Source organism: Lissotriton vulgaris, chromosome 6, assembly GCF_964263255.1.
Source record: "Lissotriton vulgaris chromosome 6, aLisVul1.2, whole genome shotgun sequence".
Classification (NCBI taxonomy): Eukaryota; Metazoa; Chordata; class Amphibia; order Caudata; family Salamandridae; genus Lissotriton; species Lissotriton vulgaris.
The window spans coordinates 900,883,599-900,902,789 of record NC_141694.1 but is presented as its reverse complement, the minus strand read 5'-3'; the positions used below and the strand labels follow the sequence as shown (position 1 = coordinate 900,902,789).

At 46.2% G+C, this 19,191-nt stretch overlaps 1 protein-coding gene across 1 annotated transcript in view; it reads right to left on the bottom strand.

Annotated features, from left to right (window-relative positions):
* Positions 1-19,191, bottom strand: part of NPHP1 (nephrocystin 1) — a 699,686-nt gene that overhangs the window by 126,315 nt on the left and 554,180 nt on the right. Inside the window, exon 17 of the mRNA XM_086926892.1 lies at positions 12,162-12,274. Coding sequence (XP_086783018.1) covers positions 12,162-12,274 — 113 coding nt within the window. The remainder of the gene's footprint in view (positions 1-12,161; positions 12,275-19,191) is intronic.

Genomic DNA, 19,191 nt, shown 5'->3' with positions numbered 1-19,191 from the left:
ACAAGAAGCTGTATTGCATCTAAGTGTCAACTTTTTAAACATATAAGTATTTCTCTTGCAAAACATACTTACCTGATTGTATTGATTCTGGTGCCTAAATCTGTTATTTTTATAAATTGGTGTGGATGTCTAACACTCCTTTCTGATAAGCCTGAGGCTGCTAAACCACCATAGCCCCAGAAGAGCAAGCCCATTGCCACTCATTAGGGAATACCTGGACTCCGGTATTCCTTTTTTTTGGTTCCTACAATAAAGTTGGATTTTGAGTCACAATTCTGAAAATGTAACTTTTAGAAAGCTGCAATTTTCCTGTCGTAACAAGTTGGTGTCTGCAGCCTGTTTCCTAGGTCCCAGAGCTAGATGTAGCTGGCAGTTGGTCTTTTTGTATTGCATTCAGACAGGGAGAAAAAGGTGGAATAGGTGTGACTTGAAAGGGGGCGGAACTTTCCTCTACCATGCTTGCACATCACAAAGTCTCTGCCTAAGCACACTCACAAAAGGTTTCACACTAGTCTTTTAGGATTTTCACTCCGTATCCCATGACTAGAGAACCGAGAGTGTCGATTTGTGCTTTTAGACACTATACCTACCTTAAATCTTTAAAACTGTACATCTCTCGGTTCTAAAGATTGGATTTTTGTCATTTTGGTTTCAAATATTGTATTACATTTTGCTCTATTGGTGTGTGATTTTTCTTGTTTGTTTTTTCACTTATTACTGTTTGAAGGTGTATGTAAATACTTTACATGTTGTGTCTAAGTTAAGCCTGACTGCTCTTGTGCCAAGTTATTAGGGAGTTGAGCACAGGTTAATTTGGGGTTTGATTGTGCCTCACCCTGACAGACTGTGGTTGCTGCTTGAGTGGGGGTTCATCCCTTCAAACCGTAACCCAATTTCCTACAGTGGCCTACCAGGCAACTGGCTTAACAGGACCTAAGGGCCAAACAAGTGGAAGGAAAAAACCTCTTGCCAAAGGTGTCCAGTTGAGCTCTATTGAAGGGAGCCTTTGAGAAAGTGTTCAGGCAAGTCTGACTATCTGAGGCCTGCACCACCAAAGCTTTCAGGGCAAGTGTGCTGTGACAAAAAGGCTGGGTGGCCAGGGGCAGGTCGGTGGAGCCTTGCAATCCGGAGACTGACTGGGAGCCAGAAGAAGATTGTCCCAGGTCCCTAGCAGAGTGTAAGTGAGTCCTTCATTAAAAAGGCAGTAGAGGCTCAGGAGAGGTTTGACCAAGCTGAAGCATTTTTGTCAGTATATTGGCTTTGACTTCGAAGATAGGGATTAGGAGGTTGAGAACCTCGGCTGCCCTACGAATGACCACCGCAAAAGAAGCACTTTCTTTAATGGCAGGGCCTGTGGTGAGAGAAGGCCAGAATCAGGAGAGGTGTTCAAGCCATTGCCTTCTTGGAGGTTATCATACCAGTTTTCTTCATGATAGGGTTGGCCAATTTCATCACCTGCTTCATAGTCATTATCGAAGTCCGATGAAAATAAGACATACAAGGTATGGACTCTGCCTTGTGGAGGCTGAATGGTGGGCAGGTTAAGTTTTGGTTTGATAGAAACCGAGCGCAGCCTTGTTCAAGGTCACAGCAATGCCAACTCAGAGTAGGAGAGAACAATAGACACCTCTTCCTCCTGCATCAACACTCTGGGAACCGGCATGGATTGTGGAGATGGTACTGGAGCAGGGGAGGCCCCATGGTTGGTCCACAGTGTCCAACTAACGCTGAGGGTGAACCTGCCAGTGGTATCCTAGATGGAGGGTCTCTCGGCTACTTGGTGCACTTAGGCCAGTGGGAGTCAGACGGTATCCGAAGAGTTGGAGCTTGGCCTTGGGGATTACTAGACCTGGCATGGTGTCTCAGGCAGCCCCAGAAAAAGGGTGCTGGGAAAAGCTGCAGGATTGGCTCCAATATAAAAAAACTTCAGGACTAAGACCGCAAGGCATGGTGAGGCTCTCCCTTTCTCAGCAGTACAAGAGTGCCTGGAAGGAGACGAGCCCCACTTGTGTCTTTTATGTTTTTTCTTCGACTTACCTGAAGATTTGGAGTGACTTTGGTGACTTGTCAACTGAGACCAACCTTTGGAATTGGAGCGGTCTGAGAAGGAGTCTTACAGTGTTTGGCGTTAGAGTTTCACCAGCGATCTCGAATGGCCTCGGAATCATCAATATGCAATCGCTGCTGGTCTTGGAGTTCTGAACCTACCCCAGGTAAACAGGCAAACCTGATTGTGATCTGTCACAGATACCTGCTTCTGACAGTCCATACAGGACTTAAAACCTGCCATAGCATTTCAAAGACGCAAGATGAAGCTCTAGATCCACGCCTAGAGGCGCACAAAGAAAGAACTGGTGTCAGCATGTAAGAGTGAAATCAGTAGGGAGCCGCATGGTGCCCTCCATCGCGGCCAGAGGTACTGGTGAAAAAGTTTCCTGATCCAGTCTGATGCCTGGGGAAAAATAAAAAGGTACGCAATCTGTGGTTAGAAGTCAGAAATCTCTAAGTCAGTTTTTTTCTGTCCTCTGTACATACCGTTGGATGAGAAGCCATTAGAAATCAGAATACCAGTGTGCAGATCTGTAAATTGGAATCCTATTACTGTACTGTATGAGTCCATTCCACAGAAACTGCAGTTAGATAGAGACTGACAGCAAAGGTGCTATCGAAAGTAGTAACCTGTTATTCTGATAATGACATAAAACTGTAGATTCTTCACCTTGTGAATAAATACCAAATGAGTACCTCCCCAGGGGGTGTATCTATGGAATGGTTCAAAATAGAAAATCCTGCAAGGCAGATTGGGTGAAATGCCTGTACAGCAGGACCAGGCTGTCCAGGCAGTACTTCTTTGTGAACATATACAGGGACACTCATGTAGTAACGTGGCAAATGCCAAGAACCAGACAACACATGCCAGAGGTGTGGTAGCATCCTTTGCCTGGTTGGAATGAGTGTGCAAGTCTTCTGGGGGCTACTTCTTGGCCGTCCAGTTGTTAATCCCTGGTATGAGCTATATAGAAACTAAGAGCCGTCTGAGGGTCCAGGTGGTGGAGCCGTTCTTCCTCTTTGAAAGGCTGAGGTAGAGCATAGAAAGCCACCAAAGAAAAGGATTGTCTGATGTGAAAAGGATTGACTACCTTCAGCAGGAATGTCACTTTCGTCCAGAGGACCAGTTTGTCCTGGAAGAATGATGTGTGTGGCTGCTGTACAGATGGAGCGTGAAGTTCGCTCACTCGCCTGGCAGATTGTATGGTGATGACGAATGCTGCCTTGAAGGACAGTAGGCAGACAGGACAGCTGTGCATCAGTACAAAGGGAGTGAACATAAGGTAAGTGAGGACCAAATGAATGTTCCACTGCAGCATCATGAAAGGTGTTGGTGGGAACAAATGGACAATCCCTTTTAAGAAAGGCATTATAACAGGTGATTTAAAAAGGGAGCACTGATTTTGTAAACACAGAAGAGTCAAAAGATAACTCTTAACGATTGATACAGCAAGGCCTTTTTCGGCTAATGAGACAAAACAAGCGAACATCAGAGAATTTTGCACTCATGTGCTGGATGTTACAGGAGGACCACCAAACCACGAACATCTTCCAGTGTACAGCAAAAATAGTTTTGGTTGATGGATGTCTGGCTGCAAAGATTGGGGGGGATACGGAAAGCAAAAGCCATCAGCTGTTACTGTTCAATCTCTACGCATGGAGGTGTGGGTTATGCAGACTCGGATGCAGAACCGACCCTGTTGCTAATACAGGAGGTTCTCCCGAAGGAGAAGTGTTAGACGGGGACCCGGAGGGTCGGCCGAGTACAGGGGGGAGAGGCCTCCGGTGAGGGCCGTCTCCGGCGATCGTACAGACAAGTAACTTCCCCCCCACAAATGGACACCACACAAGGATGAGATCTACACACTTTTATATAAGGTTCTTGAGGCAAGGTTATCAACGATACAGTGGGGGCAGGACACGAGGATCCTCCCAATTCTAGTCTCTGTAGGAGAAGGGGTAGCGGGACAGTCTTGGTACCGGTCTGGTACAGGGGGCGGCAAGAAGGAGCTCACAATCCTCGAGCTTAGGGGTCTGCAAGGTCGGGCCGCGGCAACGCCAGCAGGCTAGGATGATAGTTCTCGGCAAGGAGGGCCGCGGCAGCGCCAGCAGGCTAGGATGATAGTTCTCGGCAAGGAGGGCCGCGGCAGCGCCAGCAGGCTAGGATGATAGTTCTCGGCAAGGAGGGCCGCGGCAGCGCCAGCAGGCTAGGATGATAGTTCTCGGCAAGGAGGGCCGCGGCAGCGCCAGCAGGGTAGGATGATAGTTCTCGGCAAGGAGGGCCGCGGCAGCGCCAGCAGGCCAGGACGAATGCTTTACAACGAGGAGGGCCGCGGCAGCGCCAGCAGGCCAAGGCGATGGTTCACAAGGATGGGCTGCGGCAGCACCAGCAGGCCAAGACGAAGGTGCACGTTGCAGAGGGCCGCGGCAGCGCCAGCAGGCTTCAGAGATGGGTTCACAAGGCAGGGCTGCGGCAGCGCCAGCTGTCCGTCAAGGATGAGTTCTTCTCGGTGTCTCTCGACTCCAGGATACAACTGCCTTCCTGCTCTGGGGCTGCCCCAGTTATAGGTCTGGTCTCCTTTGATGTCCGGACCCTCGCGCTTGGAGGTCGGGAGGTCCGGGATGAGGGAGTCCAGACACCCAGCAGGGGGGTGGAGCCAGCGCCCGGGGAGGCCGGGGGCGATCGACACCTGGCGGGGGAGAGCCATCGACACTCCTTCTCCCATTGACCTGCCAAGTGGTCTCTTCACCTCCTGGGTGGATGGTGGTGCCTCGATGTCAGGGCCTGGCCAGGCCCAGGGTTGGGGTCGAGCCGAGGCCACGCGGCCTCGTGATGCAGTGTCCAAAGATGGCGGCTGGGCCGGGGCAATGGTGCTGACGGGGGCCCGGGCCAGCCGATACTGGGGTGTTCGGGAGCTGGAGTCCCGTTGGGGACGGGTTGCCTCGGTGGGTTGCCGGGATGGTTCTTTCTGGGGATCTCGGGAGAGCCGGTGTCCGGGCCCTATCATGCGGGGAGGGAGCGGGCCTTCCACGAGGCCTGTCCAACAAGAAGTCAGATAGGAGGACAAATACTTACAGCCAGAAGAAAAAGTTACTTACCATCGGTAACGCTTTTTCTGGTGGATACAGTATCTGCCTGTGGATTCCTCACCTTTTGAATGTACCCAATGCGCAGCATTCCACAGAAACCTTTCTCCATAACTCTCCAACGTGGAGGAGGACGCCACAATACCAAGGATCCGCACGCGAATCTGAGCGACGGCATTGGAGCCATAAAAATACCTCATCGACGTGCTGATGTCAGTTTCCACCCATTTTTCCACGCCTTTGAGGCGAAAGGGTGAATCAACATTTCCAACAAGTATACGTAGTATACAGTACATATCATATTAATGAAATAACCACATGCAGTTAAACTGCCAAGTTAATAGCATACTCATGAGTTATATAGAAAATCTCATTATATATATTTTATATTATATATATATATGTGTGTGTGTGTGTGTATATATATATATAGATATATATATATATATATATATATATATATATATATATATATATATATCTATATATATATATATACACACACACAAACACAAATTTATTTTCGGTATAAGCAGACAGTCAACAGGGAGGTGAGTGGGTCAGTGAGGAATCCACAGGCAGATACTGTATCCACCAGAAAAAAGCATTACCGAAGGTAACTTGTTCCTCTGATTGACATATCTGTCTTTGGATTCCTCACCTTTTGAATAGAATCCGAAAAAAGCCTGTAACACAGTACAAGCAAAATAGCCGCCCCTCCTCACTTCCGAATTCAAGCAATAATGCTTTGCAAAAGTGCGGAGGGAGACCCAAGTTGCCACTTTGCGGATGTCAATTGCAGGGACACCTCTAGCCAAAGCATAACTTGATGATTTAGCTCTGCTAGAATGAGCTCTAATACCTGCAGGTGGCTCCCTTTTAGTAATAGCATAGCAGATCTTGATGCACAGGATTATCCACCTGGATAAAGTTTTCTTGTGGACTGCTTTCCCCTTCACCTTGCCCCCATAGACAATGCACAGCTGGTCGTCCAGTCTCAATGCACGGGTTCTGTCCATGTAAAAACTCACAGCCCTTTTGAGGTTCAAACAATGAAGTCTCATCCTTTGATGGATGTGAAGGAGGGTAAAAAGTAAGCAAGGTAATAAATTATCCCAAGTGGATCGGAGTGACCACCTTAGGCAGGCAAGCAACTCTGGTCCTAAGCACCATCTTATCTGCATGGGAGGATGTGAAGGGAGGCTTTGAACTAAGGTCCCTAAACTCATGCACCCTTCTAGCAGATGTAATACCAACTCAAAATATAGTTTTAAAGGTAAGAAGCCTCAATGGGCAACTATGTGAAGGTTCAAAAGGAGAACCCATAAGAAACTTAAGTCCAAGATTAAGATCCCACTGGGGCATTACATAAACGGAGTGGGAAGAAACTTATTAATGAGCCACTTATTACATCTCATAACTATAGGGGACTTTAAAAAAGAAGGCTGATCTGGCAAACAAAGAAATGCCAATAAGGCAGATAGATAACCTTTAACAGTTGCAACAACGCAACCTTGCTGGGCCAGGGACAGCGCAAAACTTACAACATCTGATAAATGGGTTTTCGGAGGATTAACTGATTTCTGTCCACACCATTTAACGAATTTTGCACACCTACCAGCATAGACCACCACATCAGGTGGTAGAAAGAAAGAATTCAGGTTGCCCCGTTCATTCTCCAGGCATGAAGGTTCAGGCTCTGGAGGTGAAAGTTTAGAACCTGCCCCTGCGATTGCGAGAGGACATTTGCCCTGAGAGGGAAACTGAGCAAAGGGCACAATGAGAGGTAAAGAAGGTCTGTGTACCACACCCTTCGCGGCTAATCCGGGGCTATTAATATGACTTGGGCCCAGTCTTGACAATTCTTCCTCAAAACCAGATGAATCAATGGTATGGGGAAAACATGTAAAGAAGCTGGTAGCTCTAATCTAACTGAAATCCGTCCCCCAATGCTTCCTGCATTGGATACTGGAGACTGCAGAACAACAGGTAGTGTGCATTCTTCTGAGTGGCAAACAGGTGAGGAATTCCCCACATCCCGAAAATGTGATGCATCACTTTCGGATGGAGATGCCCCTCGTGATCGGCCGAATACTGCTGTCCGAGACTGTTCAGAACAGCCAAGTGATTTACAAAGATTCAAATCTGATGGTCCTGAGCCCAGAATTAAAGTGGCAGAGCTTCTCTGCAGAGAAGATACAACCCTACTCCTCTCTGTTTGTTGATATGTCACATTGCGGTAGTATTGTCCGTTAAGAACTGAACTGATTGACCATGAAAGGGAAGGTGGGAAGGCCTTGAGAGCCAGATGATTCACCCACAAATTCCAGAAGATTGATGTGCAACACAATGCATCAATGTACCTTGCGATGCGTCACGCTTCCACAACAAGTGTTGCAGTGATGGAAATGTGGCAAAGTTCCGGTGCAAAGAAATAAAGACGTGAAGATCTTTCAGATGCGGCGCGCTTCTACGATGCTGCGAGAAGTCTCGGCTTGATGCGTCAGCTGCAGCGGCGACACCCTTGTTCAGAGATGCGACGACAGCGGCTCCTATGACGGCGCCCTTCTCCGTGGATGAGAGGCGCTTTTCTCGATGTGGTGCAATGCGTCAGCTACAGCGGCGACATCCTTGTTCAGAAATGCGACGGCAGCGGCTGCAATGGCGATACTCTTCTTCTTCGGTGCGAGACGCTTCTCTTGATGCGGTGCAATGCGTCAGCTACAGCGGCGACACCGTTGTTCAGTGATGCGACGGCAGCGGCTGCGACATGCTTCTTCTGTGCGATACACGCTTCCAGCTCCTTGCGACACGCAGTCCCTCAGAAGGCCCAAAACAGCAGCAGGCACTTCCCAAGGAACTCTGGGGAGCTGGGGGTTGAAGGCTGTTGTCCCTGAGACTTCAGCAGGAGGCAAGCTCTGTTCCAAGCCCTTGGAGATCCTTACAAGTTGATGAAAGTACACAAATTCCCTTTCTCCTCTCTTTGGCAGTCAGGCAACCACTGCAGGCCAATCCCCAATGCAGCTCTTCAGCTTAGGGATAGTCTCTCCTCAGTTTCTTCAGGTTCCTCTCCTCAGCAAAGGTTTCTTCTTGTTTGTCCAAAAGTGATCTAATTTCTTGGGATCCGGGTCCCAATATTTATACCACAAAATCCTTTGTCTGTCCTCTGAGGGCAGAGGGGCCTTTGCCCAGTCCAAACCAGTTCTGGAGCACTCTGTTGACATGACTCCTTCTTTCCTTTCACAGGGCAGAAACACAGACGCCCCACAGGAGGTGGAGCCAGCATTGTGGAGGGAAACACAGCCTTGGAGCATTTGTTGACATGATTCCTTCTCTTCTTTCACTGTGCAGGGCAGAGACATCAGACACACCACAGGAGGAGGAGCCAGCCTTGTGGAAGGTAGGCACAGCCCTATTCAGGTCCCAGGTGCAACTCCTCCCACCCATCTAGATGCAGATCGCTCTATTCACCACTGGGTTGACTCATTCTGTCTCCTGGAATCCCCCTGCCCTGTCACTCAAACTCCAGACAAGGAATACACAACCTAGCAGAGGCAGGCTTTGGATAGTTAGACAAGAAAATACCTACTTTCTAAAAGTGGTATTTTCAAACACAGAATGTTAAAACCAACTTCACTAAAAGATACATTTTATCAATCTGAGTCCAGGCATACTAAGCGCGAATTTCTACCATGTTCCCTCAGTTCGGATTATAAGATGTAATAATCTAACTGCCCATTCTGGCCTATAGAGAACAGGTGACCTTGCAATACTGAAAAATGAAACTGGCTGTAATCCACTATTAGGACATGCCACACACATCAGGGATTGCCCTACCTTATACCTACAATGCACCCTGCCCGTAGGCCTACCATAGGGGTGTCTGATATGAAGAAAAGGGAAGGTTTAGGCACTGGCAAGTGGGTGCACTTGCCCAGTCAGCATGACAGTACCAGACTGCACACAGGCTCTGCAATGGCAGACCTTAGACACACTTTTACAGGCTGCTTATGTGGGTGGCACAACCAGGGCTGCAAGTCCACCAGCAGCATGCGGATTACCAGCCCTGGGCACTCCTGGTGCACTGTACTAGGGTTTGACAGGTAACCCAAACCAGCCATTCATGGAATCACAAATTCATACATCAATTTACAATAGGGAGTACTCACACTGTGGCACTGGACAGCAGTGGGACAGTGCCCAAAGCATCTAACACCAGCAAAAACACATAAGGCAACAGAAGAATTGGAGGGGAGACCCACGCCAATGGTGCCAGGTCTAACAGTCACCTGCGAGGTGTTGTGGTGCTGGAGGTATGCCCTGAGGAAAGGACAAGATTGGTAGGATTTAACCATGATGCACACTTCGGAGCACCTATTGGTCGGCTAGGTTACTCCTTTACACAGGGAGGTAAATGTTGATACGATTTTCCACTCGGAGATCGTGAGTTGCCAAGGGCTAATTAAAGTGGTTTTCCAGCAGCAAAGGAAGGATGGGGCTAGGGCTAGGGCTCGGGCTGGAGTGTTGCCTGAGGGCTGTTGGCTTGATCCCTGACCTCTACCCAAAAGGACTGAGAGGTCAGTTGTTGCTGAGGCTCGTTCTAGCGCTGCCATTGTTGGGATCCTGTTAGGAAGGCTTGAAAGGGGCAAAGTTGTTGGGACATCCGCCGAACTGGCCGGGTTAGGGCTAGGGAGCTAGCAGTGGCTTTGTTCTCTTTGAATCTTTCTGAGGCCGAATCTGTCTTTGCTTCAATCAGCCTAAAGTCTTCAAAGGACATGTCCATCAAGGACTGATGAACATCTTTAGCGAAACCCGAGGCGTGAATTTAGGCGTGTCATCAAAGCACCAGACTGGTTCCAGCTGTCCTAATCAGATAGTCTGTTGTGTCCAAGCCTGAATTACTGGAATGCTTAGACGCATCCTGACCATCCATGATGAGATGTGGTAGAGTTGGAAGGATGTCATCTGGGACAGCAAGGTATATGCTACTCTGTCCCACAATGCATGCAAGTATCTGCCTAGTTGGCAAGATGTATTGGCAGACCTAAGTGCGGGGCTGGCAGAACAAAACATCCATTTGGTGAATGTCTCCATTCACTTTAATTCCCTATCAGGTGGCATTGTTGGGAAAGCATTTCAGTTGAGGCGACACGCATACACCTGCACCACCAAGCTCTCAGGAGTAGGATAATGGAGGAGAAAGTCGGGATCTTCTTGCTAATTGGCAGACACGATTCTGGCTTTGTCAATGTGCTCACCTGGACATCCATGAGGACTTTATTAAAGGGCAGAAGAGGGTCCTCATTTGTTTGCCCAAGGTTAAGCATATCTGTCAAGACACTTGTTTTCACCTCTGTGGTAGGCAGGTTAAGGACCAACACTTCTGCCACTCACCATATGGCTTTTACAAAGAAGGCGGACTCCTCTGTCACCATACCTGGCTTTGGGGACGATAAAACCAATGTATGGTGAGGTGTTCAGCCCACTGACATCCAGCAAATCCAGGAACATTTTCTCATCATCATAGGGGTGCCACTGTTATTATCATCATCAACCAGCTGATGCAATGTTTCAGGGTCCGTGGAGGAGAATAATTGATAAGGCTGTGACCTCGTGAGGGGAGGATTTTTTTTGACCCTCAGCTTCTGAGAAAACTATTGACTTCGGTATCAGTGACGTCGGAGTCAAAGTTGAGATCTAGGGTTGCAGTGTCTGCAGCGAAGCAGAATGCAGTATCAGGCATGGTGCCAGAACTGAATTTGGTGTAACTGGGCTCGGAGAAGGGGCCAGCCTTAAAGCAAGGCGAGTGGCGCAGTTGGGGGTGGGGACAGATGCACTGATGGTAACCCGACTGGAGACCACCACATATCCTTAGAACCCAAAGGCTCTCCAGCGGAATCTGGTGGAGCACCAAAGTTGTTGTCTATGGTCTGCTTGAGCTCACAGACTTGTTGAGGCTTTGCCAATGGCCTAGGGAAGTCTTAGCACATTGGGACAAGATTCACAATCAGGTTCAAAACAGAGGACCGGCTCTGTGGCCTAGAGGTGCCCAGGGCATCACGCGTCTCTGAGAAGTGGGAGTTTCGGGATGAAGAGGTGTTTTGACCTCTTGCATTTTTAGTTTTCTTAGGCTTACCTGAACTGCGAATCTTCAACAATGATCAGTTGCAAGATCGGCCTCAGGAACAAGAGAACACCTGCACCCTCGACTTCAACCGAGACCAGACCTTCTTGGACTTTCTCCTAAGTTCAGCAATGGCAAGTTTGGCTTAGCGGCCGGAGATGACCTTTTTGTTCATTGTGGTGCAGCAGTTGCACAATTCAGAGTTGTGCCTGGAGCCGCGGCAAAAGAGAAAGACATTGTGGGTGTTTGTCACCATAATCTAGCAGTTGCAATCACTACATGGCTTAAAGCCAATCATTTTAGGAGAGGATATAATGAACAATGGAAAAATCTTTTAGGAAAAGAAACCTCTGTCAGTGTAGAGACTATTCAATGAGCTCCGTACCTGCGTTGTAAGGCGTGAGAAGAAAAGAACGGATGTCAGCCTGCGGAGGTGGTGCAGAAATAAAGTCCCCAACGCCATGTTGGGATGGGACAAATCAGTAGCAGGGTCCCATATTACCACCAAACTATACAGAAGGGAATTGCTTTCAAAAGTTACCAGATCCTGCCTGGTGCTTGGAGAAAATATTCAAGATGAGGGGCCTGTAGTTAGAAGTCTGCATTAAGTGCTCCTCAATTCTTATCAAACTTGAAAGTTCTTTTAATCCTCATTGCCAATTGCGACGTCTGCTGCAATGGCATCTTATAGACGACAGGACTCTGTTTGGTAAACCTAACATTATTTTATTCCAGATACCTGCCACCCCTTCAATGTTAATTACCAATTTCAACCCTCAAAGCGTTGCAACACAAAAAATCAAAACCCTCTCTAGAATGATGATTACACCAATATTTGGTTTCCAAACAGGTTCAGAGAATTATTTTGGATTATATATTACAATACCGGTTGCTACTTTACCTGTATTTTGCATGCATGTTCTGTCCTTCAGCAGCACATCACCAAGAATTTGTCGGTAATATACCAATGGAGTGATGCAACAGACACTGCCAATCATTGTTTCTGGAAGGAGGCTGTATAACAATACAAAGAACAAATTATAACGTTACGGTACTCACCATTACAAAAGGGGCAATATTGTTCAGAATTTACAAATAGCATTTGACTTGCTTTCCATAGACAGGCTAACTGTGAATTAATTGGGAATCTTAGAATCTTTTGTAGTTTGTGCAATATTAAGCTTATGCACATTATACAAGTTGCATTGGAAGCATTTGAGCTTAAATAATTTAGGTGGACGCAATAATCAAAGCACACCCCATTTTGCATCATTAATCACTTTCTTCCCTGTTCAGTGATATATATATACCAAAGTTTGTTAAAACACAATACGAAAATGTAGACAATGTTACACAGGAATTGCAAAAAAGAACAGTTTTTCAGTTTTGAAAAGGAACTAACCTTAGCAATGAAAAACAAAAAGGGATGAATGAAAGTGCACTATACTTAATAGCTACATAGTGCTTGCATGTATTTGATATTTGACGCAATTTATTGGCTTGATATAATTCCAGTCATCCGTTTTGGAAACACATGTAAAAAAAAAAGCTGTCTATTGAGCATGGCTCATTTGTCTGCATGTCTGTATGTTACTATTTGGAAATGAGAACCAACAATTCTCATTCAATGCTTGTTTATATCAGCATCATTGTCACTGCCTGCTGTCTTCAGCCTCACAAAGGACTAATTTCTTACTATTTCAGGAATGGTTCAACCCCCCACTCTCAATCTAACAGCAACTTCCTCCACTGCTTAAGTGGGGAGAAGTCACTCACACTTTTATCATTTTTACACTGGGGTCGTTTAGAGCTTCTAAGGTGTCCACAGCCCCTTTCATCCGTGTCCAACGACTGAGAGGGTGCTTTTAGACTCCATCCTTGACCTTCACAAGGGCAGGGGAGGTGATGGATTTATCTTTGTTTATATTCCTTCACACTTCACTTGTCTTGTCTAAGTGGTGATGTGTTTATGATTGAATTTTATATTTATTTTCAGTCTTGCCTAAAGGCCAGAAAATTAAATTCTGCCCCAAAATGCCGCCATCAAATTGCCCTGCCTTGCTGAAGTTTGGGGAGTGAATTGTTTTTTTTCTCTTTTTGGCCTTGCTGGGTGTCCAGGAAGTTTCTATGCAATGCTTTCAGATGGCCACGTTCTCTATTGAAAATGCTGTGGGGCGCCAGACAGTTGACCCTCGATCTTTAGCGCAGTTCCACACAGAGCACTGAGACAAGCAACACCTGTCTCGGTCCATTTCCAGCCCCATTTTTTGATGGTGAACAAAACACCAATTGTGCAGTAGTTCCCCTAAAAGCTGCTCCACTCTTCCTAGCCCGGTAAAATTCTACAGGGCAAAAGGGAATGAGCCAGCTGATACTCACCTTGGTACTGTTGACCCTATTTGCATCCGAACAACCTTCTGTGCAATAACCTTCCCAATGGTGATAAAACATTCAACCAGAAACTCGTTTAGAATTGAGTACAACCCATTTTTCATACGCCATGTATCCATCCGCCTCTAGTAGAAGCGGGATACAGCACCTCAAGTGTTGTTGCTATATAACATTTTAAGAGTAACACATGAAAACCTGAGTGAACGGGTGTAGCAACAGTAAAATCTAATTCAGCTGTCACAGGATTAATCATACAGAGTACTTTGTAATGTCTAAAGAACCCAGGATGAAACTTTAATGGTCCTTTCAAACGTAAGTGTTTCATGGAAAGCCACACTTGATCCCCTTCTGGCAAAGGCCAGACTGGTGAAGGCTGTCAACTTGCCACTTGTATTGGTTTTGGGATTGTTCTAGATTTTGCTGAACCGCTAACTAATTGCCTTTCAGTTGTTCATGGTGGTTAAGTACCTGGGTACTGGGTTTCCAAGATTGCACCCAGTCTTGCTGCTTCAACATCGCCCCGAAGAGGAAGGCTGATCAGAGACAGATGCTCATGCCCCAAAGTTCCAGATACCACACTCTCCTTGCCCAATCTGGAGCCACTAGGATGATTTGGGCTAGGTCGTTGTTGATCTTCTTCAGAACTCAGAAAAGAGAAGCAACGTCGGAATGGCTACAGGAGCCCTGTTTTGCGCTCTAGCCTGAATGAGTCTCCTAAAGAGAGTCTTTTTGGGAACTTCAGTGTGAAAAAGCTGTGACAATGCTAGTTCTTGGCAGTGGTGAAAAGATCTAGCCAGGGTTCTCTCCATAATTGGACAATGCCCGGCATTATCTCGGGACAAAGTCACCATATGTGATCTGTCAGGTGCCATCAGCTGGTATTTCCCCCACAAGCATTCAAAGATCACACCAAATGATATGCCCTGACAGTTTAGCCAGTTCCATAGCTGAAGACGCTATGTACAGGACACAGGTGCCCAACCCATCATTCTTATTGCAGTATCACATGGCAGTAGTTTTTTTTGTGAGAACCTGCTCCAGCCTCCCCTTGATGGATGACAGTAAGGCCTCCAACACCATGCAGATGGTCCACGGCTTCAAAATACTGATGTGGAGTCAGGGTTCCATGTGAGGCCAACATCTTCTATTCTCCAATTCTCCCAGATGACCTCTCCAAGCCAGCAATGCACCAAGGTCAACTTATGTAGGAAAGGGAGATGTGTCCGCTGCTGGAAATGTGGCCCAAAAGCCACCACTGCAGATCTTTTGCAGTCTTCTCCGAAACCTGGATAGAATATGACTGGTTCCCCTGCTGATGACCCAACAAAACTTCAGAACCAACTGCACAGCCTGTAGGTGCCACCTGGCACTTTTGGAAAGCAGTATGAAGGAGGCAGATTGGCTAGGAAGCTTCAGAGTCACTCCCACTGAGATCCCAGACCAAAGCTAAAACATCAGGACCATAGCCCGAATGTTTTGGACACAATGAAATGGCTTGAAGGCCCTGAACAACACTACATCCAGAAATGCTACTATAAAAGGAAGTCTCTGCGAAGGAGTGACGTGTGTCTTTGGCAGGCTGATTGTGAACCCTTAACGATGAAAGAAGTTTGCTGTCATCTGGCAGTGGTCTACAACTGACTGAGGTGAGTCTCCCTTCAATTAAGGCAGGTGAAAACTGCTATCCTAGACCCAGGAAGATGTGCTGCAATCACCATCCTCACTTTCGCGAACACCTAAGGGGTACTGGTAAGGTGGAATGGGAGCAAGGCAAATTTGAAATGCTCCCGGCCTATCATAAACCACATTTGTTGGACATCAGGATGAGAAAATAAACGCATCCTGCAGGTCCAGGGCTACCATTTATTCATCCCAATTCATTGTAGACAGAATATGGGCCAATGTCAGCATTTCAAATGTATCCTTCCCGAGGAAGGCAAGAGGATGTAGGTTTAAAACAGGACGAAGGTCTCCATCCTTTTTTGTCACCAAGAAATAACAGGATTACCATCCAGTCTTTACATTTCCGAGCCCGGTACCCTCTGTAAGGCCCCTTTGGACAAGAGAGCCTGAACTTCCTTTAGTAAGACACCCAGGTTGTCCTCTGAAAATTGCTATAAGACTCCTGGCGCAAAGCAACTATAGCGTTGTCAAACTAAACCACTAGGCGCTGCACTCTACAAACACAGCTTCAGCAAACCCATGCTAACAACCTTTGAAAAGCTGATAAACAATTTCTTGCGAACCAGAGGCATGATTTCCAACTCATAACATACACTACAAAATAGCAGTCAGGCAAGAAAATACATACTGTTGTGAATTGGACCTGGGACGGTTCAGGGAAGAGACCTGGCGAACAATAAATGGGAGTGACTGTGGCTGGATATTCTGAAAAAGGGAAGTAGTGCATAAACAAATGTAATAGTGGTACCTGACCCTAGTACGCATAAACCTCATACTCCCTGTCACTGCCAACAAAACCTGACCACTCCGAGGAGGAAAGAGGGACATTCTTGCATAATTGGTTGTCAGGCACAGTAACACAAATATACTGGAAGGAGGTCCTGTGTCACATTAAGGGTATTCCAGAAACCGCAGAACTTCTGCTGCTTGTGACAATGTCAGATGAGCTAGAGTATAGATCCTCACTTGAATGAGCCCATACACACATGGCGGCTAGACAGTTGATTTCACTTTTTAGGGAAAAGAGAAGACCTCCCCCCATAGCACTTTGGTTCAACAGAATATGACAGGCATTACCATGGCACAGCTCACACACACTCATCACAAATTCACTACATTGACAACCGCTAGAGGCTTATGCCTCAAAATATGAATACATCTGTTTTTACCCCCCCCGCCCCCCCTTCAATAAAGAGCATTTAAACTTTTTAGTTAACACATCCATTATGAGAACAACAAGTAATGGCATCCCAATAGAACAATAGGAAACTTCACACCCTCTGTCTTGCTGCAAATCTTATTTGTCACTGAATTTCTGGACAAAATGATCCCCCACACTATGCACTGATCCTGATCATTAAATAAACCTAGCAACCACAACTCTTTTCCCTTTTTCACCCTTAAATTGTTTTTTTGGGGGGGAGAAGGGATATTAATTACAAGGTGATGTTATTATTCTTGGTTTTCGGATCGATATCATAGTCTTCTAACTGTGGGAACTTTAATTAGATTGAGTGGGCTGGAGACAGTTTTGCTGTGGTGCTCTTTATTGTATCCAGTTGAAACATTTATTAAACAACAGGGGGCGAGCCCAAGGTGTTCCGAAACTCTAGCCATAAACCGTTGGGCCCAGTATTAGAAATATACAAGGTACAAGCTAGAGGTGCTGCTCTATATGGAGCACAAATGTGGGGCCACGGTCGCACTGATAGCCTAACACAAGCGGAAAACTCCTTTGTTAGACAATTGTTTGGTCTCCCCCGTAGTACCCCACTCACACTGAATTAAAATAATTAAAAATGTAAAAGTCAATAGACAGTTGTAATTCAAATTCGGAAAAACAATGCCTGTATCTGGTAAATGGAAAAATTGTAAAAAAATAATATATGTCAATGCTCAACTATTAAGTACATCTACAAAAAAAATTAGATAACAATCCCAAATCCATTGAACCACCTCACACTGGAACTGTTCTAGCTAGTCTAAAAAAACAGACTTGAATGGGGAAAAAAGAAAAGTAGACAAAAATTGGACAAGGAAATAGGTCATAATATCTGGCGCAAATAAACAAAATAAACTATGACTTCAAAACTGTTTTAATTCAGCAGAAAATAAGTTAGTCTGACATTGACCCTGCTTAAGAGGTCTCATTCAAACCAAATCAAAAAGAGCTTTATTTGATGTTAGTCTTGTAAAATCACAAAATCAAGCAGATAAAAGCATGTATAATAACATTTCATAAAAACATCTTAAACAAGCATTTACAATGCAATAAGTCTCACAGCATTAAAGTTTGAGTTACTGGCATGGTGTATGACAATGCCAATAGTTATAACTTTTGCAAATGTGACACCTATGGCATTTGTAATGCAATATGTGTTGTATTTACGTGACTTAGATGTATTGATATTACAAATAACAATGGCTTTTAATTTTTTTAATAATTAATACTTAAATAAAAGTTATCGCAATTGAGTCGGTGGAAGGGTGAAGTGGGTGGTGTCCCCGAGTGATGTGGTGGTGTCCCCGATTGATGTGGTGGTGTCCGCGAGTGATATGGTGGTGCCCCTGAGTGGTGCCCCGAATGATGTGGTGGTGTCCCAGAGTGACGAGTGGTGCCCCTGAGTGATGTGGTGGTGTCCCCGAGTGATGTGGTGGTGTCCCCGAGTGATGTGGTGGTGGCCCCAGAGTGATGTGGTGGTGTCCCCAGAGTGATGTGGTGGTGCCCCGGAGTGATGTGGTGGTGCCCCGGAGTGATGTGGTGGTGCCCCTGAGTGATGTGGCGTTGTGCCTGAGTGATGTGGTGGTGTCCCTGAGTGATGTGGTGGTGTCCCTGAGTGATGTGGTGGTGTCCCTCAGTGATGTGGTGGTGGAGAAATACAATACCTACGCTCAATAGGTGGCATTGCTTCATATATTTTGCGAACAAAAATAAAACAAGTCCTTGGGAAAGTGTCAACAGACTCCACCTTAGCATGAAGATTTTTGTGTGTGTAAAAGCTGGAAATTAAAAGCAAATTAAATATAAAGACTAAGTGGTGGGGTTGGTGGCAACCAGTAACAAAGGAGCAGGTGGGGAGAAGAGAACAAATCACAGCACAAGGGAAATGTAACACTGGAAAGAAGCACATGATGTACAGAAGAACATACAGTGGTGGGGAAGAAGCACAAACAGAGAACAAACAAGGGTGAGAGCAAAATGGGGCTGATGTGAGTACACAAGAGTAGGTAAGTAAGCAGCACACTTAAGAGAAATAAGAAATAAGGAGGTGGGACGTGCATGGAGGGAGGAAATACACGAGGGAGAGAGCGGTGAAACACACACAAAGGGCTTACCCAAAAAATCCTAAACGTTTTTTTTCTCCTTCATGACCAGAATGTGTGCATCCTTCGTGACACCTCACAATGGTAAACTAGTTCACTTGTGCTGGGTCCACATTCGAATGTAGGCATAGATATCTGCGCAAACGTCAGGGTGGGGAAAGGACTCTTGAACAAAACATCGCTCAAAATACTAGGATCCACTGGAGTATTTCATGAATAAAGGAACCGGACTTCACCAAGGGGCATAATGATCTGGTAAGTTAGGCCTGCAGCTGAGAGCTGCTGTGCCAAATCACGAGTTAAGAACAGATTTTGGCTTGGGAGGACTGGCTTTGGCTTTAGCCCAGTCCACTTAGGGGCTCTCTGCCTCTCTCTCATAAGAGAAAACATTAGGAAACCACGACAGATGGACTTGAGATCTCAGCAGCCTCCTTAATTGCAACAGACAGCAAGACACAGGATGAGCGGCATGACATGGGCTTTCTTGTAGGTCTTTTATGGCATTAGCAAATACCTTTTGCTGAGTAAAAAAC